General features: G+C 37.3%; 1 protein-coding gene across 1 annotated transcript in view; it reads right to left on the bottom strand.

Moving 5' to 3' along the window:
- Positions 1 to 26,711, bottom strand: part of LOC131029205 (aminopeptidase P1) — a 127,301-nt gene extending 100,590 nt beyond the window's left edge. Inside the window, exon 1 of the mRNA XM_057959607.2 lies at positions 26,293 to 26,711. Coding sequence (XP_057815590.2) covers positions 26,293 to 26,394 — 102 coding nt within the window. The 5' untranslated portion in view covers positions 26,395 to 26,711. The remainder of the gene's footprint in view (positions 1 to 26,292) is intronic.
- Positions 26,712 to 27,049: the final 338 nt, after the last annotated feature.

Raw genomic sequence — 27,049 nt, 5'->3', positions numbered from 1 at the left:
TGTAGGGTTTGAAGGAGAGGAAACACGTCAAAAAATTATGTAAATTGTTTTTTTTAAAGTCAATCTCATTCTCTTCATCAGAATATATACATGAAATATAACATTTAAGTATATACTTTTAAGTTATATTTCATGTATATATTGGTAGGATGTTTGAGAGTGGTTTCAAATCTCTAGGAGGTTTTATAAGATCTTTTAAATTTTCAAACAAAATCAAATTTCAATAATAAGATAGGCTCCTATTAGCATTCTCTTGCTCTCTCTATCTCACTCACTTTATCTGCCCCGAATTTTAGACCTATCTATCTCCCTATCACTCTTCCTCTATCCCCTGTCTCTACCGCTCTCTATCTCACTCTCTCCTCTCTCCCCCAAGATCTAGACCTATCTCTCTACCCCTCTCTCTCTCACCCTCAGCAAGGGTGCTACCCTCAACCTAATTTTGGTGAGCTGGAGAAGCCACATCGGACTCCTAGAACTAGACCCTCTAGTTCTATATCTCCCTTGGTTTTCACTAGAGCTGGGAAGAGGAAGATGGAGTCTTCTCTTTAGTTTGTTCATTGTTGTTTTTCACATTTGGACACATCATTATATGTAATTTTGTAAACATTTATAAACTTCTGCTGCTATTATACATTTTAAAGTTTGAAACTATGAGTATGAATGATGAAATTTCAAATATTGAGTGTTTGGAGATCATATGACTGTTATGACATGTGTAATGTTTCAATTATGGCTCTTATGTTGTCTACTTCTTGTTTTTTTTGGTAAAACTACGGGTTTTTTTTTGCCGAGTCCTTTCACAAGTCGGTGGCGAGTCCGAGTCCAAGTCCAAATTTTGGGCTGCCGAGTCTGTGGTGAGTCCGAGTTTTCCAACTTTGGTTTTAATGATATATTGTGGAACAATCAGCTAAACTCTTGGGCATATCTGAGTACTAAATACAATCTTCCTCCTTCCCATTGGAGAACCTACTCAGCCCTTATGGAAGCTTGCAAACTCTTGTGATTCCTGATGTGTTGTGAAAGTGACAGTGAATTTCTTGAGAAGCTCAATTGGAAGAATGGCCCTAAACTAACAAATATTAAACCCAAAACAATATACAAAGCATTGATTGACCCTCAGGATTTATCAAAGCTTCTTAATAACTACTGGAACAATGAATTCTCTAGGAAACAGTGGTCTAAAGCCTTCAAGATCCTATGGTCTAATATCTTAGAACCAAAAATAGCTTGCTTTAAATGGTTACTCATTCTGCAGAAATTTCCTTATGCAATTTACTCTTCCAATCTGTACCTGTGTTCTATTTGTAGGTAGCCTGAAAGCATAAAACACATTTTCTTTGCCTAAATGTATGCAAAAGAGATATGGAACATGTTTTGCTCAGATCTTGGGGCGTGGGGGGGTAAGGGTAGAGTCAAATGGCATGAGATTCTCCGTGGATTTGTAAATAATTTAAATTATTCTTCTAATTTATTTTGGCTTATCTTATTTTCTTATATTTTATGGGTTATTTGGAAGGATAGAAATGAAGATAAGGGTAAGGGTAGAGTCAAATGGCATGAGATTCTCCGTGGATTTGTAAATAATTTAAATTATTCTTCTAATTTATTTTGGCTTATCTTATTTTCTTATATTTTATGGGTTATTTGGAAGGATAGAAATGAAGATATCTTCCAGGGTACTAGGAGAGTACTTACTGAGTCTTAAAAAAGACTCATGTTTTATAACATTTCTGTGCAGGTCACCATCACTATGGTGATTTCAAAAGAGAAATTTCTGAAGCTGCTAAGGAAAGGATGTGTTGAGGTCAACAAGGCTGAGATAAAGTATGGAAGGCATTGGCCCTTCAACAAGGCCGATAATGTTCCCTTCATGAAGTGCTGTCTAGAGTTCCAAGAAACATATAATAAGAAGTATCCACCAGAGACATTGGAAAGAGGGCTGAACTATCAGATTGGACTGAGATTTCATGTGAATCGAGGGGAAGATCTTACTAGTGAATTAGTGAGATATAATGATAACATATCTGCTATTGACCCTCCTTGGAATGATAATGGCCAGTATAGTGAGAGCAAGAATTTCCAAGTTACCAATGGCTCTATGGTTTGTTGGCAAAAAGTTAAATGCAAAATTTTGGTAATATTGTTGGCTCAATAAGACAGTTAAGTTCCATATACAGACCGGGCATATAAGTGCATATACAATGTACATATATTTTATTCTTAGCACTTTAGATACTAATTCATGTTCCATGTTAAATACTGTAATGTTGAGATTAATGTTTGTAAGACAGGTAATGCTGTGTTTAGTGCTGCGTCATTATTTGGTTAAAAACAGTGGTATATGATTGGTTGAACAGTTAATTGTCTATTACTGTAAAAGACCCTGTGTGGTCTAGCAAATGCTCCTTAGACTGTGACTTCCAGATCATTTTGACAATGACCTTTCATGGTTATGTACTTGTATTTTTTTATCTATCACTAATAAATAAAAAATAGCCTAAATGACCCCCCATTTTCATCAAATTTCAGAAAATAATTATGCCTGTAGCTGATTTTCATTTAATGAATAAAAACCAAAGAGTCCCACACATTTCACACATTCCATTAAGGGATTTTCCTCATCCTGTGGCTTAAAGATTGGCTAAATCTTTACTCAATTGATATTTGCCTTGAAAATTTATCCTCCCTATGCATCTGCTTGTACTTTCATTGACTGTCATGCCTGCTTCATCATCATAAAACCTATGTGTACAAAAAATGAAGAAAATAAACTCACATAAAATGGATGTATGACATTCAAACACCACCATTTATGCAGGGTACATACGTGGGCTTCTATATACTAACTAACATATTACACCTATTAACAAAAATAACTAAGAACTTAAGTTAAAAAGACAACTTCATACTTTTGGATCACACGAATATATTGAAGCCTGTATTCAAAATGTTTGTATTCATGGTGACTGCACAACCTTGTAATATACTAATTTTGCTGTTGTCATGCCCCCACCAAAGTAGGAGACTGAAGCCTTATTTAAAGATCAGATCACAGTCTTTTTCTACTCAAACTTAGGCTATTAAGTTAATGAAATAGTAGCAACTCAATTAAGGGAATCAATCGAGGTTTAAATGGATAACATTAACAACAATTACCAAAACAAAAAAATGAAGATTAATCAAGAGTTAGTTGGCATTAAGTTACTTTAGGCCAGCGATTAAAGAAAGAAGAGTTGTGACTCTTTAGAAAGGCAGCAATGTTTAAGGGGTATAACTCGTGAGAAATAATAGGTGTATCTAATCATTCGAAGTTATAAATAGGGCAGGCCTATTCATTGAATCATGCAGCTAACGCAAATCGAACTACTAACGCTGGTATACAACAACATTCTAGAATCATGCAGCTAAACAATCACAACACATCATCTATTCAACATGTGATAAGTCATAATCATCAATCTGCAACATCATCATTAGGTGCAATTGGAAGCACTCACAATTGTTAAACTTTGGCATACACACACAATCAAAATGTGTAAGAAGTGCAACATTGTTTGATCTACAACTACTACCCTCCACCATATTCTCTATTCAAATCTGGCATACATACAAACTATCCCTAGCAAATGACGGAAAGAATGCCTACAACCTTTCCCGAGGGAGGAAAGAGTAACAAATGATTTATGGAGCCCCCTAAGTGGGGAGTCCTAAAAATAAATGTTTGAATCAAGTAATAATCAGCATTGCAATAACTTGGTAAAATTCTTCATATTTTCATCATCACAACTCTATAATCCAGATCTAACATAATACAACATTTATCATCAATATAAATCATTTATCAAAGTACCCATTGTCACTTAGCCACTCAACACATTCCCCACAACAAATAAGGCAAGGATATAACTTATAACTTGAAAAATGGCCTTGATACAATATTTTTCTTCTTATTATGGTATTCATTGAAAGGAACCTTGAATAATCATCCGACAAAACTCACAGTAGTGCACATAGAATGAAATTAGTTTATTGGTTTCCTACCGCCTATTCATGAGAGATTCTATTACAGAATAAAGATCTTTATTTGGAGAAAAGGTAATTATTTTTACCAAGGCAGATAGTATCATCTACAATGCATCACCATAATGTTCCTATGTTTTGCATCTTGGGTGAGTGGGAAGGAAGACAAGCATTAATAGAAAACATCACCAATCAAGTTCATCGATGTGTGTCACGCTTCTTATTCTCATCTTAATATATGGAAGGTTCCTTTTTCTATATTGTCTCAGAAATAAATCCAAGCATTACCTGTAGATGCAGAGGGGAAAATTGATTATTGGATTAATTTCCCTTTACTTAGTGCCCTTTTAAGGATGAGAGAAAACTTGTCTTAGGATTACAAACTTTGCCAATTTCCAATGCCTTGGTTATGTTGTTAGTTATGGACCAAAACATATCCTAGATGATAGATTTTTATAAAACGCAAAGCTAGAAGATGCAAAAACCAAGCCATTTCTGATTGAAATCTTGGACACTCTCTCCATGATCATTGCTTGAGGACAAGCAATCTTGAGAAGGGTGGACTGTCATGCCCCCACCAAAGTTGGAGATCGAAGCCTTATTTAAGATTCAGATTGCAGCCTTTTTCCAGTAAAACTTAGGCTATTAACATTAGAGTAATCAATTAATTATTTAATGGTCATTTAGTTTATTTAGTCATCTTTAGTTTCTTAGATAGTTTCTAAGTTAGTTCTTAGTTGACGACTGTTTCATTTAGAAACATCATAATGTAAATGCCTATATGTAATTCATTTCTTTCATTAATAAATCATGCATTTACCATTTCATGGTATCGGAGCAGGATAAATCTTTTGGCGAATATTTTATCAATACAATTTGTAGTTTTTTCATTTTTTCTAAAACAAAAAAATCATGGTTCTCTTCGCAAATTCGAGGGTTTTAAAATAACTTCCAAGTCTGAGAAATCGCTGCTAAAAATCATGGGCTCTCTGAGTTTCTCCATGCATTTTTTCTTCAAAATCGCACGAGTTCTGGTTTATTTCTAGGCCAATGAAGTGTTTAGTGGCAACATAGAGGTTTCTGGCAACCGCATTGGGCCTGTGTTTACGCAGTGCGAAGAGTTTTTTCAAGTTGGGCCTCTTTTTTTCGCGTCATGCTTTTTTCAGACATTTTCTTCTCGCACATGAAGGGCATTGTTTTGGTTTTTGGCCGCGATCTATTCTTTCTTCCACTCGTGACCTGTTCTTTCTTTCACCCGCAACCTGTTCTCTCTTCCGAGATGCACTAAGTTCTCTTTTTTTTGTCTGCGTCATGCCTCTGTAACTGCTGCGATGGGTCACATTTTCCTCTGCAATGCTTTTCTAGAGCGTTGCAGCAAACGCAAGGGCATTATTTTTTTTCACGATTTTCTAGCAATTTTTGTGGTTGCAACGAGAGGAACTATGATTCAAGATTGCAACTTCATTTTTCGACCTAGGGTTTCTGCACAATTTTTCTAAAATCGTGGTGCTACAAAACATGGGATTACAGCAACATCTTTTCACGCCCTAGGGTTTTTAGGTGTACTTTTCAATATATGCAGCTATGGTTTCTAAACCTCTCATGCAAACATTTTTGACTGATTTTTTGCAATAAAAATCGAGGTTTATTTTCTAACATGCACCTCAAGATTCGTGCATTGGGATCTGTGCCTCAAAGTTCGTGCTAGGGTTTTGACTAATTTTTTTCTCACAAAAATCAGCTCTATTCATTGTTGCTGCAACATTACCTCATTTTTCGTGCCTTGGAAAGCATGAAGAATGGCATCTTTAACCAACATCATGTTGGAACATAATCAGCAATTCAACAGCAAAAATTACAACACGTGGAAACAGTGCATGCTCACAATATTTAAATATTGGTGTCTAAACCAAGTTGTTTTGGGTACGACTCCTCGTCCAACGGTGCCGGGAAAAGACTAGGGCAATTACGATGAGCGCAATCAAGATGTAGTTATGCTCATCAAACTGTTTGTCACCAATGACATGCTCACACAAGTACCATTTGGCAAGTCAACTTCGGAAATTTGGATGCTTCTAGAGGATCTCCATTAGAGGTCAAAAAAGAGCCACGCATTCTTTCTGAAGAACATTTTTTCAATAATGATGGACTATAAGATGTCTTTGCAAGAGCATCTTACGAAGATCAAGGATATACGCGATCAGGTGGAAGCTATTGGTTGCAAGATGGAGGAAGAAGACATGGTGATGATCACTCTCAAAAGTTTCTCGCACTCGTATGAATATTTTATTGAGACGCTCAACATTACATCCACGAATATTGACCTCAAGCTTCCTGAACTATGCAACATACTTCTGAGCAAGAAAGGTGGAAACAACAGTTTGGGAGCGGCAGTGCATCATCATCTACAGAACAGGCCTTCACTGCCAATGCCAAAGACAAAGGCAAAGTCAAAGACAATTCTTTTCAGCCAAAAGGACAGAGCAAACCAAAGAGCAGCTTCAAGAAGGTTATCACATGTCACTATTGTAGAAACCTTGACCACATGAAGAAGCAATTCCACAAATGGATGGTTGACGAGCAATCGAACCAAGGAGGGTCTTAGCAGACAGCCCATGTTGCAAAGCACACCAAGCAGGAGGAGTTTGCCTTTTCCGCTTTTATGGCCAAAAGACCAACAGACCAAGACCCGGTACATTAATTTTGGAGCTTCTCGACATTTCATGCACAAAAGAGATTGTTTCATAGAGTACACAACTTGCTCTGATTTAGTGATCTTTGGAGGAGGTGAAGAATATACGGTTCTCAGCAAGGGCAACGTTTAGATAACATCAGGTGGGAGGACTCTATTATTCCCCAACACATACTATGTTTCGAGCATGGAGCTTAATATGTTGTCTGTTAGTCAAATGGTGCGACATTGTCAGAAGTTGGATGTCATTTTCAGTCCACACAAGTGCCACATTATTAATAAGGAGTCCAAAAAGACAATTGTTGTTGGCCTTGAAATTCATGGATTGTACAAGATGATCGATATTGGCAAGTCTCAGGGGGTTGCAATGGCTGCAAAGAGTTCTTCCATAAGCACTCTTTGCCATCAACAGTATGAGCACCTCAACATATCATATCTCTCTCATTTGGCTTGGGAGAATCTAGCAAAAGGCTTACTTGAGATTCAGCAGCAGACACATGGTGTGTGTGGAGATTGCCAAGCAAGGAAGCAGCATCGAACTCCATTCTCAGATGGGCAAGCTTGGAGAGCATCCAAGGTATTACTGTTGGTTCACGCAAATGTTTGTGGACCAACGAATACAGCATCGATCACTAATGCCAGGTATTTTCTTCTGTTTGTAGATGATTTCAATAGAAAAATGTGGGTGTTTTTCCTCAAAGCAAAACCAAATGTCTTTAATGAATTTTAGAAGTTTAAGGCATTGGTTGAAAAAGAGTCAGGTCATCGCATTATAACTCTTAGGCCAGACAATGGAGGTGAATTTTGTTCCACTAAATTCACAAACTTCTATGCTCACAATGGCATCAAGCGTCAGTTCACCACACCCTGTACCCCTCAGCAAAACAATGTTGTTGAGTGGACGAATCGAACCAAAACAGAGATGGCTCAATGTATGATTGACAAGAATGTGCCTAAGAAATTTTAGGCTAAAGCAATCTACACTGCAAAATACCTTCTAAATCGGTCTCCCACATAGGCTATTAAGAAGATGACTCCCGAAGAAGCTTGGTCAGGGAAGAAACCAAAAATCAGCCACCTCAGGGTTTTTGGTTCAATTGTGTATACTTGGATTCCTAATGCAAAGCAAGCAAAGATGGATTCCCAGAGTCAGAAGTTGATGCTTACAAGCTACAGTGAGAATCATAAGGCCTATCGACTAATTGATGTGGACACTGACCGTCTCACATTCAATAGAGATGTGGTTTTCGATGAAGATAGTGGGCCTTTTCAGCTCACTTCTCCCATCCAACGTCCTATAGATCAGCCTTTGCAAAAAACAGATATAGGTGTTAGGCTTTCATTAGCTTCACCTAAAGCGAGGGATTCTGATAATTTTGAACTTGAAGTTGTGAAATCAACTAGGCATGATATAGCTTCACCAGAGTTCCCTCGAGAAAATCTGGATCAGCATCCAGATGATTTTATTCGAAGCAGCCCAGGTCATGTTGCTACAGCTGAATTTGGAAGTAGATGGTTCTTCTCTTCGACCTAAGTGGTGGGAAAAGCTGATTGGTGATGTGCGAGATGATGAGCTTGTTGAGGGCAAATCATCTAGATCCAAGAGCAAGAAGAAGAACACGATTAACTTTGCTCTTAAGACAAACATTCAAAGTGTTTATGGGGCCCAGACTTATTCAGAGGCAAAAGGAATACTTGAATGGGAAAAAGCTATGGAAGCTAAACATCATAGTCTTCAGAATAATAACACTTGGGTTTTGTCAGATCTCCCACCTAGGAAAAAACCCATTTGCTACAAATGGGTCTATAAAGTGAAGTACAAAGCTAATGGAACACTTGATAAATGCAAAGCTTGATTGGTGGCTAAAGGCTTCTCATATAAAAGAGTTGATTACGAGGAAACCTTTGCTCCCACAACAAAGATGAGCACCATCCGACTAGTTCTAGCCATTGCAACTCAAAGAGGTTAGGAACTGTTACAAGTGTGGTTGTCGTTGCACCAAAAGATCGACCTGTTAATGCCCGATGCAACCACTAGACTTATAGAATCCACAGGAGGCGGTTGAGTCATGTCACAAACCCGAGCACTGCGCTGCATAACACAAGGAGACCAAGGGCGCACACCTTGCAACAATCCCCCCCCAAACGCAAGCGAGGGGTTTGAACCTATGACCAAGCTCTGATACCACTTGTTACAAGTGCGGTTTCCGTTGCACCAAAAGATCGACCTGTTAATGCCCAACACAACCACTAGACTTATAGAATCCACAGGAGGCAGTTAAGCCATGTCACAAACTCGAGTGCTTCACTGCACAACACAAGGAGACCAAGGGCGCACACCTTGCAACAGAAACTCCATTAGATGGACGTAAAGAGTGCCTTCGTCAATGGTGATTTGGAGGAAGAGGTTTACATGACACAACCTCAAGATTTCAAGGTTGCAGGCAAAGAGCACCAGGTATGCAGACTGGTGAAGGCTCTTTATGGCCTAAAACAAGCCCCCAAGGCAAGGTACATTTATTAAAAATATGGACAGAGAGAGATTAGGAGTAGATTTATACTTCGTTCAATGCATATTACATATTTATAAGATTATAACATCCTATTTTATAGGAAACTCTCTAAACGAATTTCCTAATTATAGTGAGTTGTTTTAACAAGTCTAAATACAAACAAACAAACTTCAACAAGTATCCGTAATAGCTACGTGAATTGTGTTGACAGCTCATATTATTAACTTATGTGAACACTAACAATTAATTTCCCAACATTCCCCCCCTTAGTGTGAACATGGTAAGAACTCACACTCCACCTACAGTAAGCCCAACTCTTCAGACTCATGGTTTTGATTCAAATGAAAGAAAGGCACCTCCCATCAACCTTTCATGGTTTTCACACAGACTTACCACAAACCTGGACATGAACAAGAACCTACCAATTGTCAACCTCGTGTGGTTTTCAAGATCCTCCCACAAACCCTTTCAAGATCCATGATTTGACTTACACTTGTGCTTTTGTTCATTACAATATTTTACACTAGGGGGTTACATAAGGAAATAACCCACACATAGAAATTATTGATGATTGTGCCACTTGATCTCCAACGATAAAGGAAATTTTCACTGCAACTGGAGAAGGAATATCCCCCCCCCCTCCATTAAGTGAAACTTCCAATTATTAGAAACATAAAAAATAGAAACACATTACAATAGAAAATGAAATGCCACCACAGTTGATAAGTGGCCTCGTCGTTGGTGACTGATGAGAGGATGATGAGTGGTCTTCCTTCCTCCATTGCCACCTGCCTCCACTCTTGAATTTATCTAGAGCGCATATTCTTCATCGCTAGGACATGATAGCTCTTCATCATTGGAATGGTTTTCCCAATCAGTTTCTTCAACTAAGGAAGCATGATGATCCAGTTTATCATCTAGTAGATCTTGTGCCCTCTTCTTCCAATTCAAAATTACATGTCCTATTTCATTACAATAGAAGCATTTAATTTTTTCTTTTGAAGGAATATGCTTGGATTTGTACTTGCCTTTTCTTGCTTTGTTATGTACAAATAAGACCTCTTCAGATTCTAAGTCTTCATTATGGTCAAGTAGAGTAGATATTACCCCTTCAAGACTAATGGTTACCTTACTTAATGTGCACACCATTCTAGACATATTTTTAGACAAACTATTCAAAAGTATTGCTTTGGCATCATCATCTTTTACTTTCTCATTAATTCCAGCTAGCTGATTTAGAAGAGAGTGAAACTTACTGATATGATCTGCCATTTTTGTTCTTTGCTTCAATGTTCTCTTCGCACTTTCTGCTTCTGATCCGAAGAGCTTCTTTAATGACTCCCAAATCTCTTTTGCCAATTTTGCAAAATCCACATGGTATAAATATGCTTTTGATAAGCCGAGACCAAAGAGTTCCCAAAGCTTTCCGATCTTTGATATTCCACTTCACAAGTTCATTTGCATCAATTGGTATGACTGAGTTTGGTTTGACAACATCCCAAAGATCCTTTTCTATCAAGTGTAGCTACATCTATATCTGCCATGTATGAAAGTCTCTACCATCAAATTTCTCAATGAAACTTAATTTATCCATGACTACTCTTTTAATCAAAGGTGTTGAACTTTATGGATAATGTACCTTGACAATAACACTTTTAATGACACTAAAATTAATGACTCGTGAAAATGAACCCTATTCTAAACAAAATAATGTAGCTTCTACAATAACATCAACACTCAATTACGAGAAGCTTTGGCTGGTGCAAAAGCCCATGAATCTATGTCAATAAAAAGCTTGTGTTCAAGGAAGATAGAAGCCACACCCAAAAAATGAAGCCATGCTAACGAGACTCCCACATCCAAAAAGAATTCCCACACCAAAATGGGAAGCTTGGATTTTATTTTGCAAATTTCACATTAAGATCATATGATATTGCAAGGTCAAACAAAAGATTTTGTCAGCTAATGGAGTGCCTAGCCAACAAGTGAATAATGTGATAATTTGGAGGAAGCCGCAAGCCCAAGCAACGCCAATGACAAATAGTTGCACAAGTCAAATCCGATGCGAGCCAGAGAAACAAGGGTCAACCCAATGAAACAGCTTTGCCTGTTGAAAAGATCAAACGGCTATAAATCTGATAATGCGCTGGTAATAATAAAAATAGCATCACCACAAAGTAAAAACCAGTGAACGATCACCTACAACAATGAATCAGCTACCAAAAAGCATAACAACTCGATCATGTAATGATAAACCTTCCACATAAAACGCCTATCAATCCGATCAACAAATCGCCAATAACAACTAACTTGAGTATACGAGCACACTGCCGGTAGACATAAGAGGCTTTTGTCGACAAAGAGGGTGCTACACGAGCAGATCATGAAAGGATCGTCTTTATTCTCCTTGAGATCTACAAGGCATAATTGCTGCAAATATCCTCTCCTTATCACTAAATAACAGGCATATAGACCTCAACTTTGATACCATATTAAAAATATGGGCAGAGAGAGATTAGGAGCAAATTTAGCACACAATAATAATATATTTTCTTTTTCTTGTCACTCTTCATTTAATGCATATTACATATTTATAGGATTCTAACATCATATTTTATAGTAAACTCTCTGAATGAATTTCCTAATTATAATGAGTTGTTTCAACAACTCTAAATACAAACAAACTAACGTCAACAAATAGTATTTGTAATAGCTACGTGAGTTGTGTTGCCAACTCACATTATTAACTTATGTGAACACTAACAATTAATTTCCCAACAACATCAAAATTGATCAATACATTGTTGAACAGGGCTTTCAGAGAAGTCCTTCGGATCCCAATTTGTATGTCAAGTGTGTTGGTAATGACGCAATTTTTCTTGTCATCTATGTTGATGATATCATCATTACTGGTAGTGGAGAACACTTGCTTGAGAAAATCAAACAGAACTTGTTTTAGGTGTTTGTTATGACAGATTTAGGACTTATGCATTATTGCCTCAATGTAGAGGTTTAGCAAACACGTGGCAGCATTTTCATCTATCAGTCGAAGTAAGCCAGGAATTCGCTAGAGAAGTTCACGATGCAAGATTGTGAACCTTCATCTACACATATGAAGAAAGGGCTGAAACTATCAACCAAATCAAATTCACCTTTGAGAATGAGTCAGCTTTCAGGCAACTAGTTGGCAGACTCATCTATCTTATAGCCACTAGACCTGATCTTAGTTATGCAATGAGCTACATATCTCGTTTAATGACAACACCTAAAGCAAAACATTGAGTTGCAATGAAGCATGTACTGAGATATGTGAAAGGGACACCTGACTTTGGCATTTGGTATTGTTGGTTGAAAATTTTGTAAACCTGGGGAATGTACAAAAATGTGGTTTCAGCCACAGTTGAAAAATAAATTGAATGAATAATTCAATAATCGGATGATTACATTGAATGATATACACACGTATATATAGAGGTTACAAGACAATGTTCTATAATTAGAACATAACGTTAAAGTAAAAGATTAAAGAGCTAAAAGCTAAATTAAGCTTAAAAGCTAACTAACTAAAAAGAAAAAGCTAAATGCTAAATAAAGCTTAAAAGCTAATTAATTAAAAAGAAAAAGCTAAATGCTAAATAAAGCTTAAAAGCTAATTAACTAAAAAGCTAAATGACCATTAAACAAGGAACTAAAGATAGGTGACTAAAATATAATTAAATATTCTAATACCCTCCCTTAATGGTCATGTTATCTATCACACCAAGCTGCCCTCTAAATTTGAGAAACTTTGCCAGGCTCAAGGACTTGGTGAGGATATCTGCAGTCTGATCTTCTGTAGGAATTTACTGCAGTATCACTGATCCATCTTCAACATGCTGGCAGATGAAATGACAATGAAGCTCCACATGCTTTGTCCGCTCATGGAAGACTGGATTTTTCGCTAATTTTAGAACCCCTTGATTATCACAAAACAAGGGAGTAGGTCCTAGTTGAGACATTTGCATGTCTGCAAGCATCCTACGTAGCCAAATTGCCTCACATGCTGCCTTAACAGTTCCCCGATACTCTGCTTCGGTCGAGGAAAGAGCTATTGCCTGTTGCTTCTTGCTGGTCCATGTGACTGCACATGTACCCAAGCTGAAAACATACCCAGAAGTTGACTTTATGTCATCAACACAACCTACCCAATCTGAGTCTATAAAACCAACCAGCCTAGGATCTTTGCTTCTGTTGTACAGAATGCCAAAATCAGGAGTGCCCTTCACATATCTAAGCACACGCTTCGCTACAACCCAATGTTCAGCTTTTGGGGCTAACATGAAGTGAGAAATATAGCTCACAGCATAACTGATGTCAGGTCTAGTGGCGGTGAGATAGATGAGGCTGCCCACTAGTTGCCTAAACAATCGCATTTGAAACTTATCTAGTAGGCTCTTGGCATACTTTGACTAAGAAATGAATATGTGGCTATCAGTTTGCCAAACCTCTACACCGAGACAATAATGGAGAAGTCCCAAATCTGTCATATCAAAATGCTAACACAAATTCTGTTTGACCTACATGATCAGATGTGTTGCATTGCCAGTAATGATGAGATCATCAACATAGACTACTAGAAATAGAATATCATCACTAGTATGTTTGACATACAAATTGGGATCTAAAGGACTCCTTTGAAAGCCTTGATCAATCAAGTACTTATCAATTTTGATGTACCACGCACGAGGAGCCTGTCTGAGGCCATAGAGAGCTTTGACTAGTCTACATACCTGGTGTTCCTTACCGACAACCTTAAAACCTGGAGGCTACGTCATGTAAACTTCTTCCTGCAAATCACCATTGAGAAAGGCACTCTTGACGTCCATTTGATGGACTTTCCATCCAAATTGAGATGAGAGAGCGAGGACAAGTCTAATGGTACTCATCTTGGCTGTGGGAGCAAATGTCTCCTCATAGTCGATGCCCTCCTTCTGTGAAAACCCTTTTGCCACTAACCGAGCCTTGTACTTATCAAGATTTCCATCAGCTTTATACTTGCTTTAAACACCCATTTGCAGCCAATGGGCTTCTTTCCTGGAGGAAGATCAGACAATACCCAAGTGTTGTTTTTCAGAAGACTATGTTGCTCCGCTACCATAGCCTTTTCCCATTCAAGTACACCTTTAGCATCTATATATGTTTGAGGCTCATAAATACTGTGAATGTTGGCCATAAGAGCAAAATTAACTGCGTGTTGTTGGCTCTTACCTCTCACGGATCCACCCTCAATGAGCTCATCATCATGAAGATCACCAATGGTCTTGGTCCACCACTTAGGCCGGAGAGTAGAAGTACCAACATCTGCTGCTAAATGAAGAGTGCCTGGAATATCTAGAGCAAGCTCCTCTGGATGTGGATCGAGAAGATCTTGAGGAAAGTCAGGGGGTGCAATGTCATGCCTGGGAGACCCCACAACTTCAGAGTCAACTAAATCCCTCCCATCAAGTGGAGCTAAGGGAAGACGAACACCCATACTTACAACCTTTGGAGGGTGATCCTCAGTGCTCAAATCAGGAGAGGAAGGCTGAAAAGGCCCTCTTTCTTCATCAAATACTACATCTCGACTGAATATGAGGTGATTAGTGTCTATATCAACCAGTCGATATGCCTTGTGGTTGTCACTGTAGCCGATGAACATCAATTTCTGACTCTTTGGATCCAGTTTGGTGCGCGTGGCATCTGGAATCCAAACATAAGCTGTAGAGCCAAAAACTTTCAAATGACTGATTTTGGGCTTCCTACCAGAACAAGCTTCCTCTGGAGTCATCTTCTTAACGGCCTTTGTGGGAGACCGGTTCAGAAGGTAGACTGCAGTGAAGGCTGCTTCCGCCCAAAAGTGTTTTGGAACATTTCTATGCTCCAACATAGACCAAGCCATCTCAGTGACGGTACGGTTCCTGCGCTCAACAACACCGTTTTGCTGTGGGGTGTAAGGTGTGGTAAGCTGATGCTTAATGCCATGTGATGCACAAAAGTTGGTGAACTCTGTAGAACAAAATTCCCCTCCATTGTCCGATCGAAGAGTGACTATCTGACAGCTAGACTCTTTTTCCACTAAGGCCTTAAACGTTTGAAACATGGTGAACACCTCTAATTTCTGCTTAAGAAAATAAACCCACATGCGTCTGCTGAAATCATCAACAAATAATAGAAAATACCTGCATCCAGTGACTGATGGAGTGTTCATGGGACCACAAATGTCTGCATGAACGAGTTGCAAGACCTTGGACGCTCTCCAAGCATCTCCATCTGAAAACGGAGTCCTATGATGCTTTCCAGCTTGACACGCTCCGCAAACTCCATGATTCTGAGTTTGAATCTCAGGTAATCCTACGACTAGATCCTCTCAAACCAACTGAGAGAGATAGTGGACATTGAGATGCCCATATCGCTGATGCCAAAGAGTGTTGATGGAAGTACTCCTAGCTGCCATGGCGAGCTCCTGAGAACCAGTAGAATCAACAAGTCTATAAAGACCATGATCCTCAATACCAACTGCAACTGTAGTGCGAGTCTCCCTATCAACAATGCTACACTTGTGCAACCCGAAGACGACATCCAGCTGTGGTGAATGTTGCATAATCTAATTGACTGACAGTAGATTGAGCTTCATACCAGGTACAAAGTATACATTGAGGAATATTAAATCCCTCCCACCAGATGAAATTTGAACATTGCCCTTGCCGACAACAGTATACTCTTCACCTCCACCAAAGATCACTGAATCAGTGAAAGGCATATACTCAGTAAACCAATCCCAACGATATGTGAAATGTCGAGAGGCTCCAAAGTCAATGTACCAGGCTGATGATTGAACATCATCAGAGGAGGTTTGGGCCATGAACGCATAGAAGGCAAATTCCTTCTGATCAGGATGCGTGGCAGAATTAACTTTCTGCTTGGACCCTCCTTGTTTGGATTGTTGGGATGCTATCAATTTCCGGCAATCTTTCACCAAATGGCCATATATATGACAGTAGGAACACTGTAAGCTCTTCTTTTTGGAAAACTGTTGAGGTTGACCTTGACCTTGTCCTTTCTGCTGGAAGGACAGAGCTTTACCCTTGTACTTATGTGAAGCTGAGGCTGTGAAAGCATGTTCAGTGGATGAACTTGCGCTGCTTCCAAACTGCTGCTTCCATCGATCTTGTTGGAGCAGCTTGTTGCAAAGATCAAGAAACTTCAAATCAACACTAGTAGAGGAGATATTGAGCGTATCAATGAAATGCTCGTAGGATCTGGGAAGGCTTTTCAACATGATCACTACCATATCCTCTTCCACCATGGTTCGGCCTGTAGCTTCTAACTGATCACAGATGTCCTTGATCTTCGTAAAGATGTGCCTAGATAGATGACTTCTCATCCATCATGATAGAAAACAACATATTCTTCAGAAAGAAAGCTCGGCTCTTGTCGGACGTTCCATGAAGATCCTTCAAAAGATCCCAGATCTCTTTTGCTGTTTTACCTGAAGGGACCTGTGGGAGTTGATCATCTATGACGGAGAGTTTGATAAGCATGACAGCCTCTCAATTCTTCACATCATGTTTGTCTTGATCATCACCTGTTGTTGTAGGACAAGATTCCTTGCCCAAAACAAGTTGATCAAGGCAACGATACTCAAAGATGGTAAGCATACGCTGTTTCCAAGTGTTGTAGTTGCGGCAGTTGAACTTCTGACTGTGTTCCAACATGATGTTGGTTAATGATGCCATCACGGAAATCGAGGTTGATCGAGGTCAACTAAGTGAAAGCAAGTGACAGAAGAATCTGATTTTTTTTAAAATGAGAATAGAAACAGCTGCTGAAAAAACTGAAACCCTATAGGAGAATTCTGGCACGAATTCCAAGGTTTGGAAGAAACCCAAAAATTAAAATTTTCTGCACACTTAAAACAGCATAAATGGTGCCAAAAAAAAGCAAAAATCCCAACGTCCACAGAAATAGCAGAAATTGTGAACTGTTTTTAAATTCCAAGGCAAATTTGTTGGCACAAAAATCGAGGCACGGAAAACAAGGCACCCAAAAAAATCTAAGACCAACCCAGAAAAGCTCTCGAAAAACCCACCAAGAATCTGAAAACAGAATGCAGATCCGACGGCTCAAAAATCGAGGCACAAAAAACGATGCACACAGAAAAATCTGACAACAACCCAATTGAGCTCTCAAAAAACCCACCAAACCCTAGGAAAATTTTCAACCTGCAAAAAAAAAAACTGCCCAATTTTAATAACAAAAATTTTCAAAATTTTTAATTTCCATGCTCTAATACCATGAAAAATAAATGGAATGAATGATTCAATAATCGGATGATTACATTGAACAATATACACACGTATATATAGAGGTTATAAGACGATGTTCTATAATTAGAACATAACGTTAAAGTAAAAGATTAAAGAGCTAAAAGCTAAATTAAGCTTAAAAGCTAATTAACTAAAAAGAAAAAGCTAAATGCTAAATAAAGTTTAAAAGCTAATTAATTAAAAAGAAAAAGCTAAATGCTAAATAAAGCTTAAAAGCTAATTAACTAAAAAGCTAAATGACCATTAAACAAGGAACTAAATATAGGTGACTAAAATATAATTAAATATTCTAATAACAGTGTGTAAGTATAAAACTCTCCTAATTCAGGGAAAGCTCCCCCTTTGCTTTCTACTTAAACAATTCAAAAATAAACTCTAACTCTAAATCTATTCTAAATCTGGGTGAAACTCTGTCTTGTTCTCTTTTTTCAGGAAAAAACACTTATTATTTTCTCTTCTTTCAGAAAAGAATCACAGTTGAAAGCACAAAGTAAACTAAATAAAGAAGCAAAGTTTCCATAAAGACACAAAGTCCTTCATTGCTTCTCCAGGACAAGAAAACAGAAAGAAAGCTCAAAGTCTTCAACTATCTACTCTCCTATCAACCTTTTTAGATGATTTTTTGGTAACCAAGCACAGTATGTAGTAGCTCAAAGTCTAACTACATGATGCACCTCTTATGCACAAACATAGAAAATAAAAGCAGCACAAAGTCTACAAGTTACCCCCTTTTGCTTGGGCGTCCTACAATAGTTTCAAACGTGACAAGTAGCTCAAAGTCTCCAGTATCAAATCTGAATACCAATCTAAAACTCCAAACAGAATAGGCAGCTCAAAGTTTGCAAGATTGAGCTTGAATCCCTCTTGTATAACACCTCAAAACTCACAATCAATCTCCAAAAAATGTCATCATATAACACCTTGAATCAACACAAAGTTTGAAAGCAATCTGCCTCTTTTAATTGACTACAATCTGATTTACAACTAAGCTCAAAGTCTTAGAGTGTACATAGAAACTGGCAGAGTTTTGTTGTATTGCCAAAAAGATATCCGTTACAATGGGCACCCTCGTGTATTTATAGGAGAGGAGCCTTGAGAAAAAAGTGGGAGGATCAAAGTCTTAAAGTGTACATACAAACTCGCAGAGTTGTTGTATTGCCAAAAAGATATCCATTACAATGGGCACCCTTGTGTATTTATAGGAGAGGAGCCTTGAAAAAAAAGTGGAAGGATCCCAACTAACTCGAAAACTTCTCTCAACCACCATGACTTATTCCAACTACAATCCTAATTTAACTCAACATGTAGTTGCTTTACATGTAATTACATTTTATAAAAATGCAAGTAAAAGTGACACTTGCAATTACAAAATTTGTTTTTACATGTAACTTGTTAAAACAAAATTACAAATGCGTAATTGAAACTATTCTATGTGTCCAAGACACGACCCTAACTACATCATCCTTTGCCTGTGATGATCTTCAAGTTGCTTCAAGATGCTAGAACTTGAAGTATTCAGGACTGGTGAAGACATCTTGAACCAAAATGGGAATTTGCATCCTTAATGATCTTTGTGTCTTTGGCCAACGAACTTCAATCTTATCTTCTTGCTTGGGGTAGTACTAGCTTTTTAGGAGGGAAGTTCTTTGCAAGGCTGAAGTAAGAAGCCTATCTCTGTCTTGAAAGCATTCTATGCTCTCAATCATTCATATCACTTATCCATCTCCTTGTGTGGCTCCGTCAAGTTATTGTTCTCTCTTTGTATCATCCTCCAATCTTGGGATCTGCTTGCAAAATAAGGCCCATGCCTTAATTTACTGATTTGGTAGGTCGTGTGTGCAAACAGGACTGACATGGGTGAGACAAAGGGACTGCAAAAATGGGCTCACAAGTGAATTTTGTGTTTTGAGGACTGCATTACATGTGTAGAAAAACAAGAGCATTGACTTGCAATTGTGGAGAACAAACATGCAACTTCATATGTGTAATGGGTAACTACAAGTTTGCACTTGTAATTGGACTCATTTTCAAGTGTTTGTGTGTGCATTTTGGACCGATTTAGAGTTTTGGAAGTTGACTACAAGTGCAAGTATTCACATGAGGCTAACTTTGACATGGTGAAAGACCATACAAACCCAAAATTAAGTATTTTCTTGACGGGAAAAGCATAGACTTATCAAATATCACTACTTGTAATCGGGTTTCAAAATCTTGAAGGGAAGAACACAAGCTTGTCTTTGGGAATGCACATAGACATCTCTGATAGTCGTGGCCATGATTGGTATGAGAGACAAATTTAACTTGTAATGCAATGGGAAAAACTTTGCAAATCATCCATAATGGGAGTAAAACAATGGAGATGAAGAACTTTTGACATTTGGAATAAAAGAAGCTTGCAACCGCCTTGTGGGGATCCCGACCATGGAGGGAAGATACAAAAGCTTCTTTGGAAAATCATTTTACTTGCTTTTACTTATGGATAAAAAACGTTTTCAGCAAACCCTAGCCATTTGGGCAAAAAAAGAAATGCATCAATAAACAGTAACAAAGGAACAAAAATCTGTACCATGTCTTAGCAAATCTGCCCACATGACTTAGCAAAACGCCTCCTCTACACATGTGGCCATGAAAGAATAGGAGAATAGTGTAATTTTAATTTCACTTGTAATATGATCAAAAAGTCCCAACAAAAAAAACTTAAAACAAATAATAGGAATGGAAAAGAAACAACAAGTTACAAGTTACATATCTTTATAAGATTTCACTTGTAACTGTTTGAAAAAGTTCCTATTATATTAAAAGCAAAACTCTCTTTTACTTGCAAAAGAAGGAAAAATTTCCCACTCGCAAATCAATGCAGAAAGCTAGGAAAATGAAGGCCAAAACCTGGACAACAATGGCAAAGACCCCCCCTGAGCAGCATTGAGCAGCATGAGAGGCAGTCAAGCAGGGCCTTCACCCTTGTATTGGTGTTCAATCTTGCTAAGAATCGAGTCTTTCACGAGCAAACCAAATATGTTGAGTTTTAATGTCATTTCATTTGCTAACTTGTTGTTGAAGATGGAATTGTGGTCTTGCAGTATGTTCCCAACTATGGACCAAACTACAAACATTCTCACCAAGTCCTTGAGCCCAAACAAGTTTGTAAAGTTTAGGGGGCAACTTTGTGTAGTTGATAGGATGACCATTAAGGGAGGGTATTGGAGTAATTGATTAATTATTTAATGGTCATTTAGTTTATTTAGTGGTCTTTAGTTTTCTTAGATAGTTTATAATTTAATTCTCAATAAATGCCTGTGTGTGTGATTCATTTATTTCATCAATAGATCATGCATTTAACATTTCAATTAAGTTAATGAAATAGCAGCCAACTCAATTAAGGGAACCGATCAAGGTTTAAATGGATAACATTGACAACAATTACCACAACAAACAAATGAACATTAATCAAGGATTTTGTTGGCATTTAAGTTATTTTATTCAAGAGTTTGTTGGCATTGAGTAATTTTAGGCCAGCGATTAAAAAAAGAAGAGTTGTGACTCTTTAGAAAGGCAGCAATGTTGAAAGGGTATAACTCTTGAGAAATAATAAGTATGTCCCCCTTCTCATTTGAAGTTATAAATAGAGAAGGGCTGTTCATTGAGAAGGCATCCATGAAGGATCAAAATCAAATGATGAAGAAAATAAGCAGAAAAAGAATAGAAATCAGGACTGGAAATTAATATTAGCAGCAATACTACTAAGAGATAAAGCTGAGATCTAAACATATTTGTTCATGCAATAAACATATTTGCAGAAATCGTTGACCTTGCAAGTAATCCAAATGCTCTTTTTATTATAAACATATAATGGAAGATTCATATGATAGTGCATTCTGAATTTAGAGAAACGGGTTGCAAAATAGGAAGGTTGATCAACCTTTCAAGTTCACGAGAGGTGAAGACCCAAAATACCCGCCATCAAGTACGCCACCCATAGGGAGGTTAAGCCTCGTGGGCCAAGAGGCACGTGTGCTCCCGGGCTTGGTGGAGGGAGGTTGTCTTCATACTCTTATCAAACAAGGTGAACTAAGGGATGGAAGGGCAACCAATCTTGAGACCACACAGACTATTAAGGAATTCATATTGAAATGGCTATTTAATGTCAATTTCCAATAAATGGCTATTTCTTATTTGGATTTCAATGTGAATGATATTTAATTGAAATTGTGATTTTAGGGCAAATTTTAGTAATGTCCCAGAAGGGGACATTACAGCTGTCCTTCAAAACATATCAATGTAGGAGCCCAGTTCCTTTCCCTTTTGTATGGTCTTCCCCTAAAGACATTTTTCTTTTCATGGTTAGTTTCATAGGGATTTAAATAATATGTAAGAATCTACTTAAACAAGTCTTATTTTACTTTAGATAAAAATAAAACAATCTAAAAAACAAAACAAAAAAACAGTTTCAGTATAAAACAACCAGTTTATTTTTAAAAACACTTTCTAACCCAATATCAATTCTATTGTACTAAAAAAAGAAATGTTTTTGGCTCAAATGGGGTCATAATTAAGGACAAACATTATAGAGAAAATTTGAAGATTAATTTGAAGATTAACTTATGTTGTGCCTGATATGCATATCCAGAAAGCATGTTAAAAGCATTTAAGAAAAAGATATTGGGCCTTACTAAAGGCCTCAATGCATCCAAAAGATCCTCCTTTTACCCTCTTTTTCTCCATTGATTTTACCTTAAACGTATTTAAGGCGTATAAGAAAATACTTAAGAGTTATCAGTTTTAGTATAACAGACATCAAACTAGTGAGAATCTCCAATACAAAGGACTGAATGGACCTCCATTAATGCCCCAGTGCATCCAAAGATTCTTCCATTTGTCCAATCTTTACCTTGTTCACAAGTGAATGTTCTGTCTATAATGACTAGGTAAAGATGGATCTCTTCGGTTAAAAAAGGACACTACACTACATTGGATGCAAGGAGCTTTACAAAACTAATATAGATATAGGTTCTTCCATCTCCCACCCCCTAGATTCAAAATGTTATGTTTTTAAAAACCATGCCTATTTCCAATTTTTTATGCAAATTAGAAAGACAACAAGATGAATGACATTTAGAACAAGTATTGCATGGTTATGCATCTATAGCGTGGCATTTGAAGACTTAGACACCAGCTCCAAGACTTCAAAAGATATGAGGCAAAATTAAAGAAGATTTAACAAGGGCAATAGAACCAATATAATTAATAGCATTGAAGCCATGTATACAAGCCAGAGTAGAGAGGCAATGTGGGGGCAAAATTGCCAATATGTAATAAGAACAAATGAGTCAAGTCATTTACACCTTCAGAAGCAATGCAATCCAGAATCCTAAAGAGAGAGACAGCCAAAATCAAGGTCCATTAGTATACTGTTTACCAGCTTCAAAGGCACTTAAGTATACTTCAGTCCGTACTTCCATTTGGTGAGCATTTTAACATAGTTTAGCTATTCTAGGAAGCCCCGAGAATCTTTCTATGGTAATAAATGGAACTTGGAAACTCTGTTCTTCAAATTATCTGGATTTTAATACACATTATTTGCTTAAATAAAGCACCAGTCTATTCAGAAGTCCACATTCATAAATTCTGATGGCCAATGCCCAAGGAAAAATGGCAAGAGACAATATTGTTATTTTGCAACTCAAGGGCAGTGGAAACAAAGTGGCACTAAATTATGCAGTGCCCATTCTACAACCTCCAAATTGAATATCCTGCAAATCTCAGTTGTCAATAATCTGAAAAAGGATCAATCAGCAGAGCTGATATGGCACTAACTTCTTGACAACTTCCTGACACGACTAGGCACAAGAAAATCCAAATATGAAGGACAAAGTTAGAGGGTTGTGAGAGTAATTGGAGTTGGAGAACCCATTCAGAAGCTTCTTGGCTGATATGGACACCCAAGGGACTTCACCACTTTGAAAAAAGGGCTACTGACATTGGGTTCAACTGCAATCAAACTCATCACTAAGAAAAACAGCTACAGGCAACATGTGTAACCATGGTCAAACCCATCATACTAAGACAAAATAGCAATATTGTTATTTCGCAAACTCAAGGGCAGTGAAGGCAAGTGGCACTAAATTATGGAATGCTTCTCATTCTGCAACATCTAAACTGAATATCCTGCAAATCTCAGTTGTCGGTAATCTGAAAATGGATCAGTCAACAGAGCTGATATGGCATTAAGTCACTCTTGACAACTTCCTAACAAGAGAAGACACAAGATGAGGCTAGACACAAGATGAGACCCAAATACAAAGGCAAAATAACAAACAGAGGATTGCAAGAGTAATTGGAGTTGGAGAACCCATTCAAAAGCTTTTTGGATGATCTGGAAACCCAAAGGACTTCACCGTTTTTAAAAAAGAGCTACTAGCAATGCATTCAAACTACAATCAAACTTATCACTAAGCAAAACGGCTACAGGCAACATGTTCAACCATGGTCAAACCCATCATACTGAGACAAAATAACAGGTACCATATTCCAAATGAGGTGTTTGGGCATTTCTCCTTCTGTATTTTAGGATCAGGTGACATGTTCAACCATGGTCAAACCCATCATACTGAGACAAAATAACAGGTACCATATTCCAAATGAGGTGTTTGGGAATTTCTCCTTCTGTATTTTAGGATCAGGTGACATGGTCAACCATGGTCAAACCCATCACACGTAAGGCTAACAGGTATCCCATTCCAAAGGAGGTGTTCATGCAAAATTTGACCTTCTGTTTTTCAGAATCTCAGGCATTTGGACTTCCTTCAGTCACTCCTGTCTCATGAATCAATATGACCCCCTCGTAAACACGTTTTGGGGTTCCTTTCATTTGACTATGACTGTAACATTGCCAATTTTTTATAGCCAAGTGGTCCTGGGTGTGTTAAAATGCAAATGGGAAGCATAGAGTAGTTACACTTTTGTATGGGTGTTTGGGCATCACCAACATTGTATAAAATGTCATTAAGACCTCTTACAGGCAGGAAATAATGATAAAAGGAGGGAAATCTTACAATTTTGAAGTTCCCACTCACATTGAATTTCTAAGTCATTTCTTGGTCATTAAATTCTTCCTTAACTTAATGCATAATAAAACAATTCATAAATTAAGGCTTCAGAATTGATTTTAAGCAAATTTTACTTCAAAACAGTAAGTATGAGGATCAAGGTTTGAATGGAATGGCTAAAGTTATGAAAGCTAAGAAAGAGTCGCAGACTTTTAACCAAAAGTAACATCAATTGGCTATCTTTGAAATCTCCTAGTCATCAACTTCAACAAGTATTGTTTACATTTCCTCTAAAGTTCATAAATTTCAAATCATGGAATTTCAACATTTTATTAGTAAAGTTTTAAAACCTTATTTAAATCAATTCAATTCTAGTACAACAATTCATTCAGTCCATACAGATGTCACCTGGTGAACTCTAGTAATATGACAAAAAATGACATATTAAATTGGATGAATGTCAAATTATGCACAGAAAAACAAACATTATGAGTTGAAAATTTTTTACCAGCCACATTGAGATAGAATTTAGATAGTTTACTCTAGCCTATGAACATCATGAGAAGGGAGGTAGCAATTAAAAAAAAAATTAGAAGTTGACTATAACAAAACAAAGTGAACCACTTTACAAGATGGACCTTAAATACGAAGAAATAAAGTTTATTGAAAAAATAGTGCGATGGTTAAGTTCTTGTTGCCACCAAGGTGCAGAGTTGGAAGTTGTGGGTGTCCATGCCCTCGTGCTCCTAAACACTTGCTGGGCCAGTGTGCCCCTACTGGGCTCGTGGGTTTGGGATATAATTATTTATAACTTATAAGTATTAAAGATTAAATTCATACATAATTTTAATTACATCTTCAAAAATAATTATTTATAATTATCATAATTTAAATGAATAAATAATCTTATGATAAATCGACATCTGACAATGAATCTGAATATTATATTAAAAGAGTAGTTTATTATATTCTAAAATAAAATCAAAAGGTCAAACAGTGTCAAATTTCAAATTTCAGGTTGTGCCCCGTTTTAAAATTTAAATTATTTCACCATAAAAAATCGGGGTACTTGATGAATTCGAGTATATTAGGAAGAAAAATATACATAAATACATTACATGAATTGTTTTCCCATCTCCGCCTTGAAAGAATTTAAACATAAATTATATTTTGTATTTTTTGATAAATGAAATAGTGCACAATCGCTGATTTCCTCAATTCAAATATCAAATAAAAATAGTCATATTAGAAATGAAATGGAAGAAAAGCATTATCGTTGCCCAAACAGAACTGGTTCACATAAACTTCAGTACGAGACAATAAATGGAAAATGCCTAAGAAATAGTGTGTAACATATAAAGGAAGAGCAACTGAAACAAAGAAACATTTGACGGACACTGCGATCATTATATAAAACCCTTACGACTGGACTCTTTTTCTGAAAGGCGAGGGTAGAAAAGCTATTACAAATTTTACTCAAACCAAGACAAAAAATAAAACTCGAAATTCATAACGATACAACACTGTTGTAATTTTAGCCCATACAATGAGCTCAAACTTGAAATACACTGTTCCACATACCGTTAGGTTTCGTGCTTCCAACTAAGATCATTTCATTTCCACATTCAAAACAGATATGCTTTTCAGCGAAATTTATTTAGGGCAACGAGTACCTGATGCGCATCTTCGGAAGGCACAATGAGAGCATCAAGAGGAGGAGAGTAGGCCGCCATTAAAGGCCTCAGCGCGTCCAGAGGATCCTCAATTATTCCCATCTTTACCTTAACCTGTCAAGCTCGAAAGGAAAATGATGCTCAAATCACTTAAGGAAGGAAGGACCAGATATCTATTTATAGTCCTTCTGGGAGTGTCGGGTGGCGCTTACTCAGCTAACGGGTCCGCACCCTCCGCTCGAGGTGGTGCTATTTTCGGGGAAATCACGCAACCATGTAACTGCGGATATGTGTGTCTGGGGAAGTTTAGAAAACTAAAAATCCATTCCACGTCTGAATTTGTTTTTTCTCGGCCACTCTCTTTTAAACGTTATTATTAGTGCAATGAATGAAATGACTCTGATCTGGTAGGTTTCTCTACCAGTAAGAATTCGCCACTCAACAACAAAATACATGTATTTATTGTCCGGATAGTGATGATGTTAACTTTAGGTCTGATTATGACTGAAAGGTTTGTATTGGGCAAATATGATTTAGAGATTCAAAATGTTTAGAGTTTAATTCAAAATCAATTTACAGCATTTTTGAAGATTTAAAATGTAGAGATTTCTTAGAGATTAATTGACATGTTTATCTGTGAGGTAGAGAGAAGCATGAGAGGAGGGTGTATATATCTTTTGTATAATTAGAACAATGGAGTGAAACATTTTGTTTGAGAGTGTGAAGCTTATAGGAGAAGTGTACGAGTTACCCAATC

Source organism: Cryptomeria japonica, chromosome 3, assembly GCF_030272615.1.
Source record: "Cryptomeria japonica chromosome 3, Sugi_1.0, whole genome shotgun sequence".
NCBI classification, from domain to species: domain Eukaryota; kingdom Viridiplantae; phylum Streptophyta; class Pinopsida; order Cupressales; family Cupressaceae; genus Cryptomeria; species Cryptomeria japonica.
This window is presented reverse-complemented; position numbering and strand designations above follow the sequence as displayed.